Genomic DNA, 22,341 nt, shown 5'->3' with positions numbered 1-22,341 from the left:
TAGAGCCTAACCCAGATCTCTGTATCATTAGGGTATGAATCAAGGCTCTGCCACAAAGAAAATTAATTGGCTGATTCATGTTCCCAGAGGGCAGCCAGGTGGTCCAGTGGATAGCTTATGAAGACTCATCTTCTTGAGTTCTAATCTGGTCTTAGACACTTACCAGCTACAAGATCCTGGGCAAGTCATTCAACCCTGTTAGCCTCAGCTTCCTCATCTGTAAAATAAGCTGGAGAAGGAAATGGCAAACCATTCCATACTCTTCATCAAAAAACAACAACCCTAAATGGGGTCACAGAGAGTCAAGTAGGACTGAAAATGACTGAACAATGAAATAGAGGAAAGCCTTGACTTTTGAGTCAGAAGACCTAGCTAGGTTCCCATCCTCCCTCTGGGCTACTTTCTACTGGGATGACCTTGGACAAGACACTTAACCTTTCTGTACCTCGAATTCCTCATCTGTAAAATGAGAGGTTGGTCTCCAGGCTCCCTGTGGGCTGGGTCCTAAGCGGCTCTGACCAGAAATAAAGCTGGGGACCCATGGGGAATCACTTCCTCTTGACTTCCCTGGGACCACATCTTGGAAAGCTGCTGAGTAGCCTTCGTCATTGAACTGCCTCGGTCTTTAACGGGGCCATCATCAGTTACTACCCTGGGTCTGGGAGGATCTGTTCATGAACCTTCTGCCATTACAGCTCCCCTTTTGGGGTGGACATTTGTGAGCTCATCAATAACCATAAAGTCGCCATAAAAGCTAATGGAATTGTGCTTAAAGAAAATCGTTCGGTAAAGGTTTATGAATTTGGGGGTCATTAACATGCAGCTATGATTAGAGATGAGTTCAGGGGCCAACGCATTTTCAGAATATGACACAGTATATTTTTCAGCCAATGAAACTTCCAGCAATGAAGGAAGCTCTGCAGAGGTCATCGAGGTAAAGAAGGAAAGAGGGCCCTCTTTTGTAGCAATGTGTCTGAACATGCTGTGTGTTCATCTTCGTGTCACAGAAGCTCCTGAGCTAGAAGGGAGTCCACCTAGTCCAGTCAAGGGTGCAGAAGCTCCAGGCATTTTTCTGGAGGAGTTTCCTCACATCTGATTGGGTCTTTCTTTGTATGGCCAAGTGGCTAAGAAAAGCAGACTCCTCTTTTACCCCCGTGCCCAAGCAGCCCATCTAGAGGGCAAGTCTGGAGCTCACTATGTTTACCCAAATCTACCTTTGCTCCAATCATCTCTACTTCTGTTGAGGACATCATTGTCCTTCAGATTACTCAGGTTCATAACTCTGGAGTCATCCTTGATTCTTCGATTTCTCCTCCTTCATATCCCAGGAGTTGCCAAGTTTGCCCAATGTCTCTTGCATTGGTCTCCTTTTCCTATTCACCCAACTAGCACCCTGGGTCCAGGCCCTCATGACCCCTCCTGAGACTACGTCAACAGTCTCCTAATGGGTCTTCCTGCCTGCAGTTTCTCCTCTCTCTAAGCTGTCCTCCAAATGACTGCCAAAGTAATCATGTGAAAACATAGAACTTACCTGCTATTTTTGTAAAAACAAAACAAAACAAAAAAAACTTCATCAGCTCCCTATTGCCTTTGGAGTAATACAAAATCCTGAGCCTGGGATTTAATGCCCTCCAAAGTCTAGCTCACATTTGCTCACAGAATATCCGTACATGTTACCATCTTTCATACACAGCTCCTGTCTGTTGGGTTATTAGCTATTCCCTGTAAATATTATTTGATCTCTTTTTTCTTCCTCCTCTTCATCTTCCTCCTCCTCTCCTCCTCCATGCCTTTTTTTCAGTGGTGATCCCTCCTGCCTGAAATGCCCTCTTCTCCCCCTACTTCATGGACCCTCTGGCTTCCTTCTAGGTATAGCTCAAGTGCCATCTCCTATGAAAGCCCACCCCATCCCAGCTGTTGGCATTCACTTTTCTGCAGACATGTCATCTTTCCCTCCCCACCACCTCTCTAATGGCTCCCTGAAAGCAGGAATGGTTTTGTTTTGGTCCTTGCCACCTTGCCAACCCCAACCTTGGCATAGTGTCTGGTATATGCAGTAGACCCTTAATGAACGTATGCTGAATTGAATTCAGTGGGTTTGGATTCTCTGAACCAAGCGAAAGAAACCATGCCGTGGATGCTGAAGATGGTGGCCAGCCCACCAGACACGACCCCTAAGAACACGAGACTGAATGAAGATGACTAAAAGAGCTTGGAGGCAAAGAGATGATCCAAGAAGGAAAAGGTCCACTCTTTAGGTTGAAGGGGGCGATGAAGGGCAAGCTGACTCAGTGTCTTCTTTATTCTGTTTGCTCAATGCCAGTATGAACTTGCCTTTGCTGAACACAAACCAGCTCCTAAGATAGCATCAAAGCCGTGCTGGGGGTGGGCAGGAGTGCTGGCCACTCCACAAGGCGGATAGTCCACACAGAGAGCCACAAGAGCTCATTGTAGACCTTCTGAACTTCTGGAAGCCCAGACTGTACCCCTTGCCATGGATTATGCAGTGGTCCCACTGCCTAAATAAACTTTACATTTAGGGACACATTCAGAGGAAATAAGCAGTCGGCGCATCTTTCCAATGGTTATCATGCCCTGGCTATTGGGATCATGAAATTACAGCTGGAAACAAGGCTTCCAAACACCTACTTGTGGCTTGCAGCTCTGGGAGCCACCAGGACAGATTTCTACCCTCCCAGAGAGAACTCGTGCTCGTGGACCCCTCAAGTGCCAAAGAGCACGTCTAGGGCCTCGGAGAAGACTTTTCTTGGAGGGGGGGTTTGAGGGAAGCCCCTCTCAAAAATATGGGTCCGAAATCTGAATTTCTACTCATGCTTACCTGGATATGGCAACGAAGAACCTGAAGGTGATGGGGATTGGCTTGCACTCCGTTGGGCCGATGATTTAGGCCTACAAGGGGAAACAGCAATTAAATCCATTACTCCCAGAGGAGAGCTGAAAGCCCAAGGACGTTGAGGTTGGAAATGTTGGTGGCTCAGGAAACCCTGAGACCAGCCCATTCTACAGGTGAGAGAGCCCTCACTGATTTGGGGTCACAGAAGCCACATTGCAAGTCTGGGCCAGAACTGGGTCTAGGACTAGGACCAGTACCCAAGTATGGCAGCACTGATCCCAGGACGGTTCTTCTTATAACCCAATGGGAAGCTGAGTGTTTCTGTCCAGACCCAGCTGGGGTCATCTCTGGGGTGAGCTCATTCCCAAGAAGAGAAGTAAGTGAACCGGATGAACGTTTGTGGAGCACTCTACATGGGTCTTCAGCAACGTTTCCAGCTTGGTTTGGGGGCCAGGCAGGAAGAACTAGGGCTCAGCAGTGTGTCAGAGACTGTGAATACTCCCCTGAAGGATATATGCACATATGGGGTGGCTGAAGACCCACTGTGTGTGTGTGTGTGTGTGCGTGTGCGTGTGCGTGTGTGTGTGTGTGTGTGTGTGTGTTTAAACCCTTTCCTTCTGCCTTATAATCAATACTGACTATCAGTTCCAAGGCAGAAGAGTGGTGAGGGCTAGCCAATTGGGATTAAGTGACTTGCCCAGGGTCACACAACTAGTAACTGTTTGAGGCTAGATTTGAACTTGGAAAAATAAGTCTTCCTGCCTCCAGGAATGACCCTTTATCCACTGAGTCATCTAGTTGCCCTTCTATATGTACACAGAGAGAGAAAGAGATAGAGACAGAGACAGATGGAGAAAGACAGAGACATAAAGGAAGAGAGAAAGACAGAGACAGAGACAGAGATAAAGACAGAGAGACATAGAGGAAGAGAGAAAGACACAGAGAGAGACAGAGACAGAGAAATAGAGACAGAGACAGACAGAAAGACAGAGAGACATAGAGGTAGAGAGAAAGAGAAAGACACAGAGAGAGACAGAGACAGAGACAGAGACAGAGAGATAGAGAGAGACAGAGAGACAGAGGGTGAGAGAGAGAGAGAGACAGAACCACAGAGAGAGAGAGATACACACAGAGAGACAGAGAAACAGAGATGAAGAAAGATAGAGACAGACAGAGACAGAGAGAGAAAGAAAGAGAGACAGTGACAAGAGACACCGAGACAGAGACAGAGACAGAGTCATAGAGGAAGAGAGAAAGAGAAAGACAGAAAGAAAGAGAGAGACAGGCAGAGACAGAGGGAAACAGAGACAGTGACAGAGACATAGAGAACGAGAGGCACACAGAGAAAGACAGAGAAAAAGAAACAGAGAGATAGAGACAGAAAGAAAGATAGTGACAGAGACCAGAAAGAGACAGAGAGATATAGAGGAAGAAAGAGAAAGAAACAGAGACAGAGACAGAAAGAAGAAAAACAGTGACAGAGACACAGAGAGAGACAGAGAGAAATGGATCTCAAGTCAGGAAAAAGACCTGAATTAAAATCTAGCCTCGGAAACTCATTATCTGTGCAATCCTGGGCACCTCCTGTCTACCTCCATTTCCTTATTTGTAAAATGAAGATTAGAACAGCCACCTCTCAGGGTTATTGTGAGGCTCAAATGAGATATCTGTAAAGCAATTTGCAGAATTTAAAGGGATATTCAAGCACTATCATTATTAGATACACACATACATGTATCATTTATGTGTGTACATATAGATATGAACATCAGTCATGTTTATACACACGAATGTATGACAGGTAACAGGAAAATTACACAGCAGATAAATATGACTTGCCGGCGAATGTGAGCATGACCGAGAACTTGCACATTAGCCATATCACATGCCCATGAACAGGTGAAGCTTTCTTTCTCTCCTAAAAATACTTCCTAAATGCCAAGAACTCAATTCTAGGCATCTACCCCCCCCCCTTCTTTTTTTTTTTTAATAAACACTTACCTTCCATCTTAGAATCCATGCTGTGTATTGGCTCCAAGGCAGAAGAGTGGTTAGGGCTAGGCAATGGGGGTCAAGTGACTTGCCCAGGGTCACACAGCTGGAAAGTGTCTGAGGCCACATTTGAACCCAGGACCTCCTATTTCTAGGCTTGGCTCTCAATCCACGGAGCTACCCAGCTGCCCCCGCACCCACCCTTTTTTGAAAGATCAAATTCACAGATCTCCAGGTCCCTGTTTGGAAAGCGTCCTGAGAGGGTGGCAGCCATTGGGAGGGGAGCCCCCTTTGGGGTGACTGTTTGAGAAGATGGAGTCAAAGTTTCAGGGAGTAAAATACACATGGAAGGGGGTGATTTGTGCTTGCAAAGAAAAAAAGCTTCTGAGTAAGAAGAATGGGAAAATAACACAAATTAGGAACCATTCAGAAAAGAGCTGATGCTACTGAATCTAGCTTTACAGGAGTCGGGTTTCCTCTTTAGCAGTAAATAAACCCAGAGCAGGCTGGAGGAGTGTAGCCCAGTGATACAGGCTGCATCAGGACCATGGGAAAACCTCTGGAGGAAAAAGAAGCCTCATCCCCTTCACCCAATTATTCTGAATTCGGAGTGAGCAGAGCCCAGAAGCCTTGCTGGGCTGGGGTTGGCAGTGGCGTGGGGGGTGGGGAGGCCATCTGAAGTGGGCACGTGTGCTGGCTGAGGCTCTGTCCCATTTTCTTTTCAGTGGGCCCTTTTTTCAGTGGCGCTGAGATGCTCCCATCTTTCGATGCTCTAATCAGATCTCCGACATGGCCCTCTCATCCTCTCCCTGATGTGCTGCTCTCTGGCAGACAAGAGGCTCGGGGAAGGCACTTGAACAATGGTAATCACTTTGAACGGCTAAATCCTGACAAGTAAAGCTTGGGATGTCATCACTTAAGAGTTCGTAAGTATGGGCTGTGGGAAGGAAGATGATTTTTCCTCCCTTAAATAGAAAAATGGATTGAATAAATCCAATCATCCTTTGCACAAGTTCACCGAGGGAGAAGATCAAGCCGTTCTGTCTCTGCATTGGGACTTGTTGCATCTTTCCTCCCACCCCAGAAGAAGGCTGGACCACCATCCGGATCCAGAATCTACACCATGGCTGGGGGTGCTTGAGAAAGTGTACGCCAATGGGCCGTGTGAGATACTTGGCCAATGAGGAGATGCCTTCTGAGCCGGGGACCAGATGCTACTCCAATTATCTGGATGGGTCTACACTGCAATCATCGGCTTTGCTTTTCTACTGGCTTTATCTCTTCGAGAACATCCTGGTAACTATAGCAACCAACTCAGCCTCACAGAGGTACAAGTTGAATAGTCTGTTTTTTAAAAAATTAACATTTTATTGTTGCCTTTTGTTTCTGTACCATAGTCATTTCCCCCTTAACTCCCTTGCCAACCACCATGTTCAACTCTTCTTTGAAACAAAGAAAACATTTAAGTAAACTCCATTGACATAGCAACCCATCTATCATATTCCACAGCCATGGTCCCCCACCTCCATATTGACAGCAAAGGTGGGTTTCTTGAATAATCTCTTCTTACTATGAGGACAGATCACAGTTTCCCTGTACCGGTTTCTCTTAGGGGACAGAAGAGCACCCTGTAGTTGAGACTTATAAATTCCTGACTCTAATCCTACCAGCAATCCCACTAGGCAAATTTATGGGCAACTGTGAAGACTCCCAATTTGGGATGATTCACTGCCCTCCTCCTAGCCACACTATGTGCAGCTAGGCTTCATCTTGAATCATTTGCCCAGAAAGATGCCAAGAAATCTCCCAGAGATGCTTGTTCAGCTATGGAATTTCCATAGGACCCTGCCACATGCCGTAACGATCTCTCTCCCCAGCTCCATGCTGCTGCTGTCCATATCATTGGGAGAATCCAGCTCCAGACTCAAACCAACACAAAAGGCCAGTGGCACAGGAAGGAGGCTTTCTAAGGACCTGGGAAAACTTCTTTCAAAATTAGCCCAGGCCCTGCACCTTTAATAGGCTTTCGTAGCCAAACTCCGGGTCTATAGTTTTGGTGATAAAAAATTAAAGACAAAAGATTTAAAAATTGCTTCATTTTGAATGGGGAGAAAAGGCCTCTACTGGATCCCAGGAGTCAAGTTAAAGATCCTGAAGTATGGGCTAGAAGGGGAAGGAAGATAAATAATTTAGCACTAAGAATAACTAAAGCCTGTCACTCTTCCAGCTTTAAGAGAAATAAAAGGGCTTACCAGCATCCTAAGAGTTTTTACAGAACCCCAAGGGCTTTGAGAAAATAAACCCAGAGTGAGAAAAGAGTTCAAACGTATTGTGCATAAGTTGATTTTAAAGGCACTGATTAGAATGGGAAAACAATAGCATCTATGGATTCTATTAGCTCCACTCCAGGCTACCCTTTTGGTGTCTTGTGGCATCAGAATTTTATGGTCTTTCCAACAGCTGGATCTGTTTTTTAGAAATGGTTCTTTCAAGGCGCCAGTCCGGGGCTTGGGAGGAAATGAGAGCAAAGGATCCTGGACTCCCTTGTGGGAACCATGTGAGCTGGAGAGGGTAGAGTGGGGGGGAAGAGAGGAGGAGCTCTTGAAAGTAGGGCCCAGGATTTTCTGCTAGCCCTCTACTTACATTTTGAAAATTTCCACCTTTACCCCAGCTGCCTTCTCACTCTGGAGATGGCCCCATGGCCTTCTCCTTTGATTGGTGAGTTCTTTCTCAGAACTTCCATTTGAAGAAGAGCCCAGGCTGGCCATTTTCTCTACCACTGTCTTCCCATTGATTAGTATTCTCAGGACTTTAGCCAGTGCATGGCATGTAGTAAGAGCTTAATAAATACTCTATCTATCGATCTATCATCTCTTCCTCTCTCTATCAATCTAGCTACCCATCCATCTATATATCTGGGTATCAATGATATATTTATCTAATAGCAATTGATCCATCCATCTATCTACCCACCAATCTATGTCTGCCTTTCATGTTTATCTATGTATCCATCTATATGTCTATGCTATATCTATCATCTATGTGTTTGTGTATCTATGGTACATCTCTCTCATATGTCTATCCATCCACCTACCCATGCATCTGTCTGTCTGTCTATCTATCTATCTATCTATCTATCTATCTATCTATCTATCTATCTATCTATCCACCTATCTATCTATCTATCCACCTATCTATCCATCCATCTACCTATCTACATGCCTATCTATGTGTCTGTATCTATGGTATATCAATCAATCAATCAATCTATTCTTTCTCTATATGTCTATCTATCTATCTATCTATCTACCTATGCTACTCAGCCTACACTCGGGTTCTATAGGCCTAAGGCCTTCTTTCCTTCCTTCCTTCCTTCCTTCCTTCCTTCCTTCCTTCCTTCCTTTCTTTCTTTCTTTCTTTCTTTCTTTCTTTCTTTCTTTCTTTCTTTCTTTCTTTCTTTCTTTCTTTCTTTCTTTCTTTCTTTCTTTCTTTCTTTCTTTCTTTCTTTCTTTCTTTCTTTCTTTCTTTCTTTCTTTCTTTCTTTCTTTCTTTCTCTTTCTTTCTCTCTCTTTCTTTCTTTCTCTCTTTCTTTCTTTCTTTCTCTCTCTCTCTCTTTCTTTCTTCTCTTTCTCTTTCTTTCTTTCTTCTTTCTTTCTTTCTTTCTTTCTTTCTTTCTTTCTTTCTTTCTTTCTTTCTTTCTTTCTTTCTTTCTTTCTTTCTTTCTTTTCTTTCTTTCTTTCTTTCTTTCTTTCTTTCTTTCTTTCTTTCTTTCTTTCTTTCTTTCTTTCTCTATATCTCTATCTATCTATCTATCTATCTATCTATCTATCTATCTATCTACCTATGCTACTCAGCCTACACTCAGGTTCTATAGGCCTAAGGCCATAGCTAAAGCATTTTACATTTTAGAACTATGTGAATTGGTATCTGTAATCACTCTCCATGAGAAGGTAACAATGCCCCTTGACTTAATCAGACAAGCCCTCATGTTGGAAGTGGTGTCTGAGCTCTGATTTGAAGGAAACTAGGGATTCCAAGGGTAGAGGATAGGAGAAAGAACATTCAGGCAGAGGGACAGCTAGAGCAAAAACATGTAGGTGGGAGATGGGCTACCTTGTGCCTAGGCCCGTTTGACTGTGCTGGATATTCAGTTGCCATATCTCCAGGTTTGAAGTAAGCTGAGGGTTCAAATTAAAAACAGCTTTAACAAGTGGGCTTCAAGTTCCTGCTTAAAGAATTCAAGTGAGGGACTCACAAACACTAGCAATGCTATCTCCCTCATCTATGCATCTATCTATCCATCCAGGAAGAAAAATGGGAGAGGAGGTTGCTTGAGCGGTGGAAAAAGAACAGTGTCAGTATCAGGGGAACACGTGGACCACTGCTGGTTTAAAGAAGGTAGGCACAGAAGATGAAAACAAAGGTAGATAAAAGAAGAGGACCAACTGTGGCCCAGTATCCTCCAAGTCAAGTGTTAGAGTGAGCCAGTGGCTAATGAATGAAGATAACTAAAATAAATAGCTTTGGGGCAAATAATGACCTGAGAAGGAAAATGGCCATTCCTCAGCATGGAGGGGATGACGATAATGGCAGTGACAGATGCCAGAGCCCAAAAGATCCCTAAGGACATGAGGCTGAATGAAGATGACTAAAAGAGCTTGGAGAGAAGGAGATGATCTAAGAACAAAAAGGTCTACTCTACATTGAAGGGGATGATGATGATGGTGGTGGCAGATATCAGAGCCAAAAAAGATCCTAAGTACATGAGGCCAGATGAAAGAAGAAGAAATGGAACAGAAAGTAGCATAAGGAGAAAACTGACCAACTCAGCTCTTCTCTTTCCTCTTCTAAGGAAAAACTCCAGACTGGGAAGAATCAAACAATAATGTTTAGCAGGGAGTGGAAACTCAAGATAAGTGAGGTAATGGGCAGAGAACACCACACTGCTCTCAGTGACTTCAAGTCCTCAAGCCTGGAAAATTATATCTTAGGCAATTGAATAAACTGGTGGATCTTATGGCTTTAGCAGCTGTCAATGACCTTGGAAAAATCGTGGCTTAATAGGGGAGATGCCACAAGACTGGAGCCAGCTCCAAAAGAAAGAAAAAAAAAGAAGCTGGAGTCCTGATGCTACAGGCTTGTGATCTTGACTTTAATTCCTGCCAAGCTTCTTATTAAAGGTGTGGTTTGTGGGAGCATTTTAAGAGAAAGAAGTGACCACTAAGAATTAGCATGGATTTTCCAAGAATATGAGCTAGACTAATTCCATTTCCTTTTCGGACAATGTTACCCAAAATCTCCACTGAGACAGATTGTCTTAGGCAATTGTCTGGCACAACAAAAGTTGAGATACTTTTCCAGGGTCACCTGGCTGATATACGTCAAAGGTATGACTTGAACCCAGAACGTCCTGAGGTTGGCTCTCTAGCCACTATACCATGCTGCTTTGGATAGCACAGGTGTAATATGTAGCTGGAATTGAGCAAATCGGTGTCCTGGTATTTTAGAATGAGACATCCCTGGATGGATCCCATTCAGCATTGCTGGAGAGAATACCCACGTGATTGAGATCAGAAATCCATTTGAGCATAATGGGAATGTGAGTTTGGGGACCACCAATGTCATCATGAGCCAGAAGCACCTCTTTGGGATTCAGCTTCCTTGTCTATAAAATGAGAGGATTCGACTAAGTGGTCTCTGAAGATCCTTCCAGTCCTAACAGCGACAGGTTCTAAGTAGACAGATACAAGGCAGAAGACAAGTGGGAGGGAAGGATGGGCACCAGGGAAGCTGGAGAGTGGGAGATGGGAGCTGAGAGAGGAGGCAGCTGATGGAAGGGATGGAGGTGATGATGAAGAAGAAGAACTATGGAAGGAGGTAAAAAGGATGCACACTTATTTATGTCAATGACTGAGGGGGGAAGGAGAGGTTGAAGAGGGAAGAACACACCTTCAATTCTCTAGGACGCCTTCTGAGCATCAGGATGTAACCTCGGGGCTAGTGGCGGCCATTCTGGAGAAGGAGAGATTGTTCTAGAAACAGTAATAGAGAAATGAGCAGGGAGAGTTCTTCTGGTTGTATTTTGGAGTTAAGAACAAGTGTTTGAGAGACAGGAGAGTCAGTCCCAGGCTGAGGATGATTTGGGTGAATGAATGTGGGATAGTGAAAGAGGAGCAGGTAAGCAAGCCCAGAGCTAGGGAAGCCTGGCTGTGCCCCAGTACCCAGTCTTAAAGAGATCATCATACTGCGCTAGTGGGGTGACTTAGGCTTTAGTACTATCCCCCCACCATTCAGGGGCAGTCTCAAGGAGAGAGCTGTGATAGAAGGCTGTTAGATCATAGCCCATCTTATACAGTATGTGAGAATTATGGGTATCTGAACTCACCCCAGTGGTATATTGAGAAGAGATTTCCAAAGGGTCAGAGGGGTATAGACCTAGAGCTAGAAGGGACTCAGAGGCCATCTAGTATAGCTGCCTCATTTTACAGATGAAGAAACTGAGGTCTAGGAGAGGATGAAGTCACTTATGCAAGGTCAGAAATAGTAAGCCTCAGAGGTAGAATTTGAACCCAGAACTTCTGACTCCAGATACAGTGCTTTTTTCATTAAACCATTCTAGCTAGGAGTGATGTTGGCCATGTGCTATTCAATAGATTTTGGTCAAATCTCAGCTCAGACCCTTTGGACCTGTGTGAGCTTAAGCAAGTTCCTTAGCTTTCTGGGTTTCATCCATACACTGGGGAACACCTTTTACCTCTGAATGCTGTGGTTCCATGCAACAGGTTGGAAAGCCTAGAGAAAGGGGTTGGTCTAAAGCAGTGATGGCGAACCCATGTCAGGGGTGCCAAAGATGGCATGCAGAGTGCTCTCTGTGGGTAATTGGTCACCCTCCCCCCTCCCCTTGAGTTTGTTACTAGTTAGGCAGAGGGACTTGGATGGAGCTGCTCCCCTCCCCTTTTCCACTGTGCCCAAAGGTATTTTTTCACATCACCCATCCCTCTGCCTAGAAGCCCAATGGGAATATACAGTGGGTAAGGTGGGTGACTCCCAGGCAGCAGAGCTGAAGGTGAGTGGAGCACTCGGGTCACTCCCCTCCTCCTCTACACTTGCTGAGGACATTCCTCACTTCACCTGCTCCTCCTCCCAGCAGCCCAATGGGAGGGCTTCCTCCCTCCCCTGTGTGGGGTAAGGGGTAGCATGACACTTGTTCTCTGGGTAGGAAGGGCAGGTGGGGCTCAGCACTCCATCTCTAAAAGGTTCACCATCACTGGTCTAAGGTCTTCTGGGGAAGACAGCCAAAGACTCTGAGCACAATTAGCCAATAGCTGTTCCAGAGAAAACAGTGTGGCCCTGAACTTAGGGGCTCTGGTTATAGTCTGTCCAAATAGGATTTGGCTTTTCTCAAAGACTATTATTATTGTTCATCCTTCCTTTTGAAGAGGACCATTACAGGTTGATGTCTCGACTTGAGTGTGTGATTGGATTTAGATGAGGCAGAGACACACAAAGTCATCAGTCTCACTCTCTTCCAGAATCATTAAAGTCCAGTGCCTGAGCCAAGACAAAAGTTGGGATGCCCGGTGATAGCCTGGGATGCAGTGGACAGTCTTGATGTCTTCCATGTCTGATTGAGCTTCGAGCACACCACAGTGCCCACTTCAGCTGCCATCATGGCCATTGGAATAAATTTTGTTCTCATCCATCCATTCTATTGGGGGAAATCTCATGCTTGGGATAGACATTCTTCTAACTCACTAACAGGTTTGAGGCCAATAGGCTACCCTCAACCCGGTTTAGTCCTTCTGCTGAGATGGTTTTATCCACATGTGGCCACTGCACATGCTATAGCTTCTTGGAGCCACAGGTGAGAGCTGGGTGAAGAGGACTAAGGCTAAGAGAGATGAGGGTGGGGCAGGGGATGAGAAGCCATCCTTCTATGCTCCATTGGACAGAATTAGATTGTACCCCTATGCTTCACAATGTAAACCTAGTTACTGAAATTACTTATGCTATCATTCATAGCATTAGAGAAATGTGGCATTAGAATTGATTTAACCAATATTCTTAGGCACATGGTGGTTGGGTATTAAGGGTATAAAGACAAGAAACAACATAATTTCTGCCCTCAAAGAGTTTATTTTTATATTTTTTAATCCCTTACTTTCTATCTTAGTACCAAGTGTAAGCCAGAAGGGCAATGACTAGGCAATTGAGATTAAATGACTTGCCCAGGGTCACATAGCTAGGGAGTATCTGAGGTCACATTTGAATTCAGATCCTTCTGACTCTGGATCTGCACCCCCCCCTCTCTCCTTCCCTCCCTCCTTCCTTCTCTCTCTGCCTCTCTGTCTCCCTCCTCTCTCTCCCTCCCTCCTTCTCCCTCCCCTCCTCTCTCTTTCTCTCTGTCTCTCTGTCTCTTTCTCTCCTCTCTTGCTTTCAAGAGTTCATGTTGTAATGGGTTTAGAGAAATACATGATGAATATAGGTAGAATATGACCTGTGCAAAGGAGAGCTTCATAAGGACTTATGATACAAAGTGAACTTTAATTACAAAGGAGAGCCAAGGTAGACTACTATGAGATAACTTTCAGGCAGGTAGAAGAAGAGGAAGAAAGTGGCACATGGACTGGGTCTTGGAGGGACCCAAGGATTCCCTAGGGAGAGATAAGAAGAACTGATGTTTAGAAAGCACTTTAAAGTTGGTAAAATATGGAATAATCTTGGATGGTCCTGCAAGAAGGGTTTTTTATTTTACTTTTTATTTTTTTTAAAGAAGGGCTTTTTAAATCTCCATCGTACAGGTAAGCAGGCAGGGAGAGGTAGGTTAAGTGACACACCCAGGGTCACATATCTAGTGTCTGGGGCAGGATATGAACACAAGGGCCCCTTACTCCAGGATTGGTGTTCTTTCCACGATGACATGGGAGGAGAATCCTTAGTAGCCTACCCTTGGAAATGGATTTGATACTCCAACAGGCTGTGGGATGTGATAGTCAGGCATGGGGAAGGCAGTCCAGGATATACAACCAGTGATGACCACTAAAATCTCCATAGGAATAGTTTTGGCTAAGTGAGGGCAGAAACCAAGGTGCAACGTTCAAGAGTGAGTAAGGGGGTGACGGCAGTGGTATCACACTTGGGAGTCAGGGGGACCTGGGTTCAAATTTGGCCTCAGACACTTCCTAGCTGTGTGATCCTGGGCAAACCTGATTGCCTAGCCATTGCCACTCTTCTGTCTTAAGAGTTGGTCCTGAGACTGAAGGTAAGGGTTTAAAAAACTGAGTGAGTGCACAGTGAGTTGGAACAGGGGTACAGATGACTCTTGAGACCTGCCAGAAAGAGGTTAGGAATAGGGAGAGTTCCTCCTCCAAGACAAGAGGGAAGGGGATAGGTGAAGACAAGTGAAACTAAGAGTATTCAGGGTGACCCCTGACTATCTCAGGCTGACTTCCTAGAAGACAAACCTTCCTGCTGTCATTCCTTGATCCCATAGGACAAGGCAGAATCCCATGAAGCCTGCACAGGGGGACATAGTGTAAGCACTTCCTTCTCACCAAACGAGCCATCAGTCAGGAAAGGAGCTTCAGGAGCATCCCACCGGCACGTGCGTTTGTGAAAAGGTCCCAACCTTGCCTAGCATGACAAACCCATATATGGCATCCACGGAGCCGGCTCACTTTCGAGTGAACAGATGTGCCATGGGAAGAAATAACCCTGCTAGCAGCCTCGTCAAAGCACATGGAATTGAACCCTTCCACCGATCACTGGCATCAGCGCTTTCTAGAATTTGGAGGTAAGGCCATCTTACACAGAAATTACCTGCCAAAGAAAATGCATTCTGGCCAAATGTTGTTCTATAATACTGTTCTAAAGGGAATGCCAGCTTTATAGCATAAAAATAACTCGCCTGGTAAAGATGATTTGAATGATGCTTATGAGTAATTTTATGTAAATTTATGTAATTTTAAATTGAATTTATATGTGCCCCAATTAATTGGGAAAAGGGAAGGCAGAACACTGGCATATTTTTTATCTTCCATAATTATTTAAATAGATTTTTTTCCCTCAACTAAATTCTTAGAATAAATGACCAATTTCCATTTTTCCCCCTGGAAAATCTGGGTGCATGGAATGGATTTTGCCCTGACTTGTTGGGGAAAGTGACTTTTAATTGTTCAAGCAATGGATGGGGGCTGCCAAAAGTCACGTAGATCATCTCCTGACCTTAGAACATTTCAGAAAAACAACAGCAACTGCCCACCTTTTCCTTAAAAACTTTTAAATCCAATCTAGGAAGTATTGACTAAGGAGCTAAGTCCTATGTGGACAGACTCTACCCAGAGCCCCTAAGTTCAGGTCCACGTTGTTTTCTCTGGGGCTCATGGTCCTTCCCTTGGCCCTCCAGCCTGCTCCCTCTGAATGCTGGGGCCCATCCAACAGGCTGGAGGGCCAGGAGAAAGAGGCTAGCCTAAGGGCTTCTGGGGAAGACAGCCAAAGACCAAGAGCTTTTCTTTGGTTACAGAGATAACCCTTATCTTCTGTCACGGAATCAATACAGTGTATTGGTTCTAGGCAAAAGAGTGGTACCAGTTGCACAATGGGAGTTAAATAACTTGCCCAGGGCCACTTAGCTAGGAAGCCTCTGAGGCCAGATTTGAACCCAGGACCCTTGACTCTAGGCCTGGCTCTCAATTCTTGGAGCTTCCTAGCTGCCCCTACTTTTTCATTTTTATAGTGATTTGAGTAAGCTCCTTGAGGGCAAGGCTCATTTCATTTTTGTCTTTGTAACTCCAGTGCTGAACTCAATGCAATTCCTTTTAAGACAGCCTTCTACTTTTTTCTTTCTGTTTTCAATCTTACTGCCTAGCTTCTACTTAAAAAATATAGATATAGATATAGATATATTTTATTTTTGATGCCTCTGGGCTTTTCTCATGGCACTTCCTTAACCTTCCCTCCCCACTGAACCCTCTCTTTGTAACCAAAGAAAAGCACTTAAAACCAATTGTCACAGCTGCCTTGTCTGACAGTGTCTTCTATACTTTCCACCAATAGCTCTCTGCTGAAGAGTGTCTCATCAGTGGGTTTTTGGGTCTTTCTTCTATGTATTTCTTCTGAACAGGACAATAACTTTGAAAGAGTTTGATTCTGAGAGCAGTTCTCTGAATTTGTGAGTGGTACAAATGACATTTAGACCATAGTTAAAAATAGATAAAAATCCTGCCTAAAATATATATGTATATATAATATTTATATATGCTATATACATCATAGTATATAGAAATATTTATATATTATAATATATAGTATATTGGTACTCATAGTCTAGATCTCACCTGGCTATCTCAGCCAGTCCTTGCCTGTTTCTATCTACCCTGCCTCATCTCCTATCTCATATCAGAGATTGGGGATTTAATTGGCCACATCCTGTTAGAACAGTTAGCTCACTTTACAATGAGGAGCAATTTAGTAGCCCTCAAGTCCACAATGGTCCATTTCTTAGGTTTTTAAAGGTGTTTCCATCAGATGAGGGGAGGTAGGTGGCACAGCAGATAGGACACTGGGACTGAAGTTAGAAAGACGCATCTTCTTGAATTCAAATTTGATCCTTAAAATTTGACCCCTACTTATGAGCTGTGTGAACCTTAATAAATCACTAAACCCTGCTTTCCTTAGTTTCTTCAACTGAAGAAGGAAATGGCAAGCCAAGAAATCTCCAGTTGGGGTCATGAAGAGTTGGACATGATTGAAAATGACTGAACAGTATCAGATGAAAATGATGAGTGTAATCATAATAGCTCTGAGCCCCCAGTTAAGGAAATTGTTAACATGGCAGAGGCTTAACTTTGTCTTACAGTTTTGTCTGTCTTTAGCTAATCCCTGGCCTCTTTTTGTTCAAATCAAAATAAAAAAAAAGACATAGGAAATGTTTGGATAAAATAGGTGAGCATAGTGTGTTACAGCATCAGTTATTGGACATGCATGGGGTGGGGAAGTGGGAAAAGAGAAGATAGTTTTGTAAGATGTTCCCTCAGGCCCTAAAGAAGTGAACATACTCATTCACTACAGTCTGAGTTCCCTGTTCCAGGACATCCACAAAGCCTAGAAGCCCCCCCTGATTTCTCCCTTCTCTGTTGTAGCTTCATCCTCCTTTCTGTTGTGGCTATTGATTCTTTCCAGTTTGACTTGCTAAGTCCTAGGTTGGCCTGGGGATGGTCTCTCCCAACCACTCAGCTCTTATAAGTCCTGCCACTGTTTTCTCTCAGTCTGCCTCTCTGGGATTATGTGAAGCCCTCTGTCTGACACCTTCTGATTTTAGATTAAGGTAGTTCTAAATCCTATTAAAGGTTAAGAGGAAATAAATGCCTGTCCTTCTGAACTTATTGTAAAAAACCCTGATGTGGGGAAGGATTGAAGGCAAAATGAGAAGGGGATGGCAGAATCCGAGATGGATAGATAAACATGAGCTTGGACAGTCTTTGAGAGATAGTGGAGGATAGAAGGGCCTGAAGTCTGAAGAGTCAGACATGACTAAACAACAATAACAACTTACCTACAGTCTTGGAATGACAGTTAGTCCCCAAACTTGTATTACATGCATATAAATATTAGCAAATACTATATTTAGGGGCAACTAGCTAGCTGGCTCAGTGGATAAAGAGCCAGGCCTGGAGTCAGCAAGACCTGGGTTCAAATTTGACCTCAGACATTTCCTAGCTGTGTGACCCTGGGCAAGTCACATCCCCATTGCCTAGCCCTTACCACTTTTCTGCCTTAGAACCAATTTACAATATTGATTCTAAGATGGAAGGTAAGGGTTTTAAATATACATATTTAAATTTAAAATTTTATCTAATATATTTATTAAAATTTTTATTTCATTTATTTATTTAAATTTTTATTTATTTCATTTATTTGTTTAGTCATTCATTTATTTAAATACTAATTTATTTAAATGTTCATACATTTATTTACATATATTAAAATATAATTAGATTTCTACATATAGGTGAATTCTATAAATACCAGAATTGTGCCCAGAGTTACTCAGCAAGTAACGATAATATTGTCCAAGCTTTGTACATAGAATGAACTTAGATATTTTGCTGGACTAAAAAAGGTTCTCCATTGAGAGAATCAAATATATCAGGGAAGGAGGGAAACAGCAAGACATTAACTATTTTTAAAGCTTCATCTTAAACCCACTGGACCTCCCATTTAGTTCTTAAAGATTCATGTGAGGAAAGACTCTCAAAGTCATCTAGTTTAACTCTCCTTTCACTCCTGTCATTTTCAGATGAGGAATCTGAATCCTGAAGTTAAAGAGCAATCAAGGTATTATAACTAGAAAGTGGCAAGAAGTGAGATTTGAACCCAGGTCTTTTGACTCCAAGGTCAGTATTAATTATATCACTTTCCCTATTCTGTGCTATTGTGCCTGCGGGAGATGGGAAAATTTGGAAGAAAAGACTACTTTTTATGTTTTCAGGTCAGTTTCAAGTATTTCAATTCAATTAGACAATTATGTGCCACTCACTAGGTCTTGTGGCACAGTGGAAAGAACTTGTGACAGTCAAAATAAGGTAAATCGAGGCACAAAGTTTTGAGCAACATCACTTTATTAGTAAAGTATGAATTTGTTTCCTCAGTAAAGCTACTTCCCCAAGGTGGGTAATGGCCACTGTTTTTACCATTTGGGAAGAGTACAGAACAAAGAACAGGACTTTGTAGGTGGGGAAAAACTAAGATTGGCTGCAAGAGCTCAACATCCTAGATGATGAAATCAGTATGATCGGTTCCAGAGCTGATGCATGGGGGGACCATATGATTGACTGGAAATTGGGAATAGAGGGGCCAACAGCAGCTTCCTCCTTCCCCTCCTGTGACCTGAGGTATGCTCATTGTTCAAACCCACCTGCAAGGTTAGAGAGAGTGGGCCAGAATTCTTTGGATACAAACCCAACCTCCTCGAAGGATAGCTAAGCATTGTAAGGATACCAGACCAGAATCCCTGGTGTTCGCCTGCATTCTTCAAGGGGAACAGATTTCCTTGGCACAAAAATGGAACAGCAATTAACAGAACTGGATTTCTAAACTCAACTCACAACAGGACAGCTGAATTTCACAACTAAGTTAGAGACAAAGAACCATCACTCAGGCAAATCGATGAACTGTAAATAGGATTAATAAAAAAGACAAGATCAGTCTGATTATTTCAGACTCTGATTTAGAATAAGAGAATGAAGGCTCAAAGCCTCGCTCGGCCACCGGTTATTTGCATGACCTTGGAGAAGTCATTTTCTCTTTCTCAGCCTCAGTTTCCCCCTTTGTAAAATGAAAGATTCACTCATCATGGCGGTGCACATCTGTCATCCCAACTGCCAAGGAGGCTAATAGCTACCATTTATATAGTGCTTACTATATATACCAAATACTTTGTAATTACGATTTCATTTGATCCTCACAAAAACCCTGAGAGGTAGGTGCTATTATTATACCCATTTTACAGAGGAGAAAACTGAGGCAGAGGTTAAGTGATTTGCCCAGGATTATACAGAAATTGTCTGAAGCTGGATATGAACTCAAATCTTCCCGACTTCCAAACTCTTGGCTGATCTCTTGAGCTTGGGAATTCTCAGATACAGGTGGGCTAAGTTGCTTAGGTGACTGGGTCAAGTTCTGTATGAATTTAGTGAGTCCCTAGGCCTGCAAGGAGGAGTGAACTAATTCAGTTCAGAAATGGAGCCAGTCCAAGACTTCTTACTAAGGATTAGTGGGATCAGATCTGGGAGGAGCCAGTACACTTCCAACCTGGGCTGGAGATCTAGTCTAATAAAATAAAAAAAAAAATGAGGGGTTGGTTTTGACTTCTAAAATCCCCCCCTCCCCCCCAAGGCTGATTCATGAACCAATCAGGTGAACTTGTTGGGAGGAGAGCATCTTACTGTGAGGACCAAGGACAACTCTTGATGAAGTCAGACTAGGAATGCCATGATTGGTTGGTTGCCTCCTAAAAGATGGATTTCTGTGACTAGGGTTGAGTAATTTGGAAATTGAGGAGGATGGATGGACTCTACTGGGAGAAGCCAACTTGGGAAATTGAACTGACAGATCCATTAAGTCAATTTTGGGCTTCTTTTTGCCTTTTATTTTCCTCATTTCTTTTAGTGTGCAGCAAGTGTTTGGGGAGGCAGGGGAGCAGAGATTTATTCCTTCCCTTCTTCTGGACACATCTCCAATCAGAAATGAGAATGAACAGAAAGTAGGGCTCTTGGCTCCCTTTTGCCTTTTCTTTTTCTCTTTCTGAGTCCAAGATTAAGATCGCTGAGAGTATTTTTCTCCTTCAAGAGATGTCAATATGGAAGCTATATGTCATTATCCACATTCTTGGCCAACATTCCCAAGTTCTACAGGCTGCATAGAAGAATAGGGAACTTGATTCCTAATGTGGTCCTGGAATCTAGCCTTCAAGCAGAGAAGGGAGATTTCTTGGTTAGTGCCAGACTTGGGGGCTACCTAAAAAGTAACCCCAAGTTCAGGAGACTGGTGATCTGGACTTTTAGAGAAAGAAAGGGAATTCCTGATCAGTACGCCTTCTTGGACAAAGATCACTTTGTGTGATAAAGGACCTGACATCAGAAAATCTATTTGCTCCCTGCTGCCATAGTAAATGATTCAGACTGTGCAGTTCTGATAGGAAGGGAGTTGCCAGTTCAGTAGCCCCAAGTAGCTTTCTTTGGGGAGCCAAATCACAATGTGCTTCTATGATTACAGATGTGACTGTGTAAGACCTTACATGTGGGGCAAACTAGAGATTCACCAGAATGTCAGGGTGTTGGTCACTTGAGAGTTCTAAATTTAGTTCCCTTCAAAGGGGAGTCCAAATTACAGAGTACTTCTGCATAGAAAGGACTCTAGAATCCTGGTGGGAAAATAATCCTGCCCCAAGATGGAGAATGGCATATATGCTACTGTTTAGTCCCTTATGTGCTTTTTGATTTTGTTTATCAATTCCCATTAGTCCTTTTGTGTCTTTTCCATTTTCTATGGAGTGAGATAAAGGCTGTCCTGTGCCAATAAGCATTGGTTGCCTTGAGTGCTTCCATAGCAGTTAGGGCCCAATTTTATGAACATTTGTGAAAACCTACAGATAAACTATTCATAAACTATGCTCAAAGATCTCCTGGAGCAAACTCTGAGTGGGGCAATAATGAGATAAAGTGAAACTGAGACGAACTAAAATTGATCCTCATTCATGTGAATCCAGACCCGTCAGGATTCTTGGCCAGAGGATAGATAGTCTATGCCTTTATCAAATGAAGAAACTTGGACTCAAAAGAGTTTGTGACTTGCTAATACATTTCAAAGTCAGGATTTGAACCTGTGATCAGGTATTGTAGACGTTGGTCCAACACATTTCCCATTAGGTCTAATTGTCTTTCTTTGGAAAGACCAGATTTAATAATACTACTCTATAGAGTTCTCCTGGACTGGCTAAGGAAGGTGCTTTGCCACTGTAGTAGGTCAAAAGGAATGATGATGAATCACTGGAATACTGGCAGCTTGTCAGGATTCCTCGGTTTCCAAAATGCTGGTCCCTCCTGAGAGCTCCGGGCAGTTCATGCCTTCCTTTTTTTTTTTTCAGCTGCTCTTAATTTATGTAACAGAGTTCTCCACGGAGAATCAGTAAACGGAGACGTGACGAACATTCCCGGAATGAATGTTGTTTCAATGGTCTGGGATTGGATGTGACTCTCTCTATAAACAGCAAGCATCTCACACATCCCAACTTTTTCAAGGGAAATGACTTCAAACTGCTAGTTACCAGGACTCCCTGTTTATTGAGTGACAAGTACACTGTTACAGTCATGTGATGGGTTAGAACGATTTTCCTCTCTAAGCCAACCCATCACTTAACACTTATTTTTGCTTACATTTCCCTTTGAGGATTCCATAGATAAAAAACTCCTTGCATGTTTGTGAGTGCCGAAAGCTTACATAGTGAATGATAAAATTTAGCACATGTTTGAAAAGCACTTTGACAGTGCTACCAGCTGAACACAATATTGACCATAATACAATCAGCCACATTTTTACCTCTTCCTCAAAAACAGCTTGGTGTAGAGGGGAGCTTATATTGGTAGGTAAAAACTGGCTCGCCTGAAGGTACCACTGTTTACTTCTCGCTCAGATTCTTTAAAAGGTCTAGGATTTCATGGCTGGCATTGTGTCCTCCACTGATGGTGCATCCCAACCACTCAGCCCTCTTTAGACCACATCTGCAGTATGGTATTTCTGTTCTGGGTACCACATTTAAGGAAGGCTTTTGACATGCTGAAGAGAATCCAGAGGAAGACAACCAGAATATCCTTGAGTTCATGCCACATGAGGACTGGTTGGAGGAATTTTGACTATTTAGCTGAGAGGAGAGAAGAATTGATGTGAGTGTGTGTGTGTGTGTGTGTGTGTGTGTGTGTGCACGCGCGTGTGCATGT

At 43.4% G+C, this 22,341-nt stretch overlaps 1 protein-coding gene across 8 annotated transcripts in view; it reads right to left on the bottom strand.

Annotated features, from left to right (window-relative positions):
• Nucleotides 1-22,341, bottom strand: part of MORN1 (MORN repeat containing 1) — a 262,334-nt gene that overhangs the window by 25,597 nt on the left and 214,396 nt on the right. For 7 of the 8 annotated variants that reach the window (XM_056795982.1, XM_056795980.1, XM_056795981.1 and 4 more), the window contains one exon: nucleotides 2,840-2,910. The exons of the other annotated variant lie outside the window; for it this stretch is intronic. In XM_056795982.1, coding sequence (XP_056651960.1) covers nucleotides 2,840-2,910 — 71 coding nt within the window. The remainder of the gene's footprint in view (nucleotides 1-2,839; nucleotides 2,911-22,341) is intronic. 8 annotated transcript variants of the gene reach the window in all.

This window comes from Monodelphis domestica, chromosome 4, assembly GCF_027887165.1.
Source record: "Monodelphis domestica isolate mMonDom1 chromosome 4, mMonDom1.pri, whole genome shotgun sequence".
NCBI lineage: Eukaryota > Metazoa > Chordata > Mammalia > Didelphimorphia > Didelphidae > Monodelphis > Monodelphis domestica.
The sequence above is the reverse complement of the archived record's forward strand: the minus strand, read 5'-3'. Positions and strand labels throughout refer to the sequence as shown.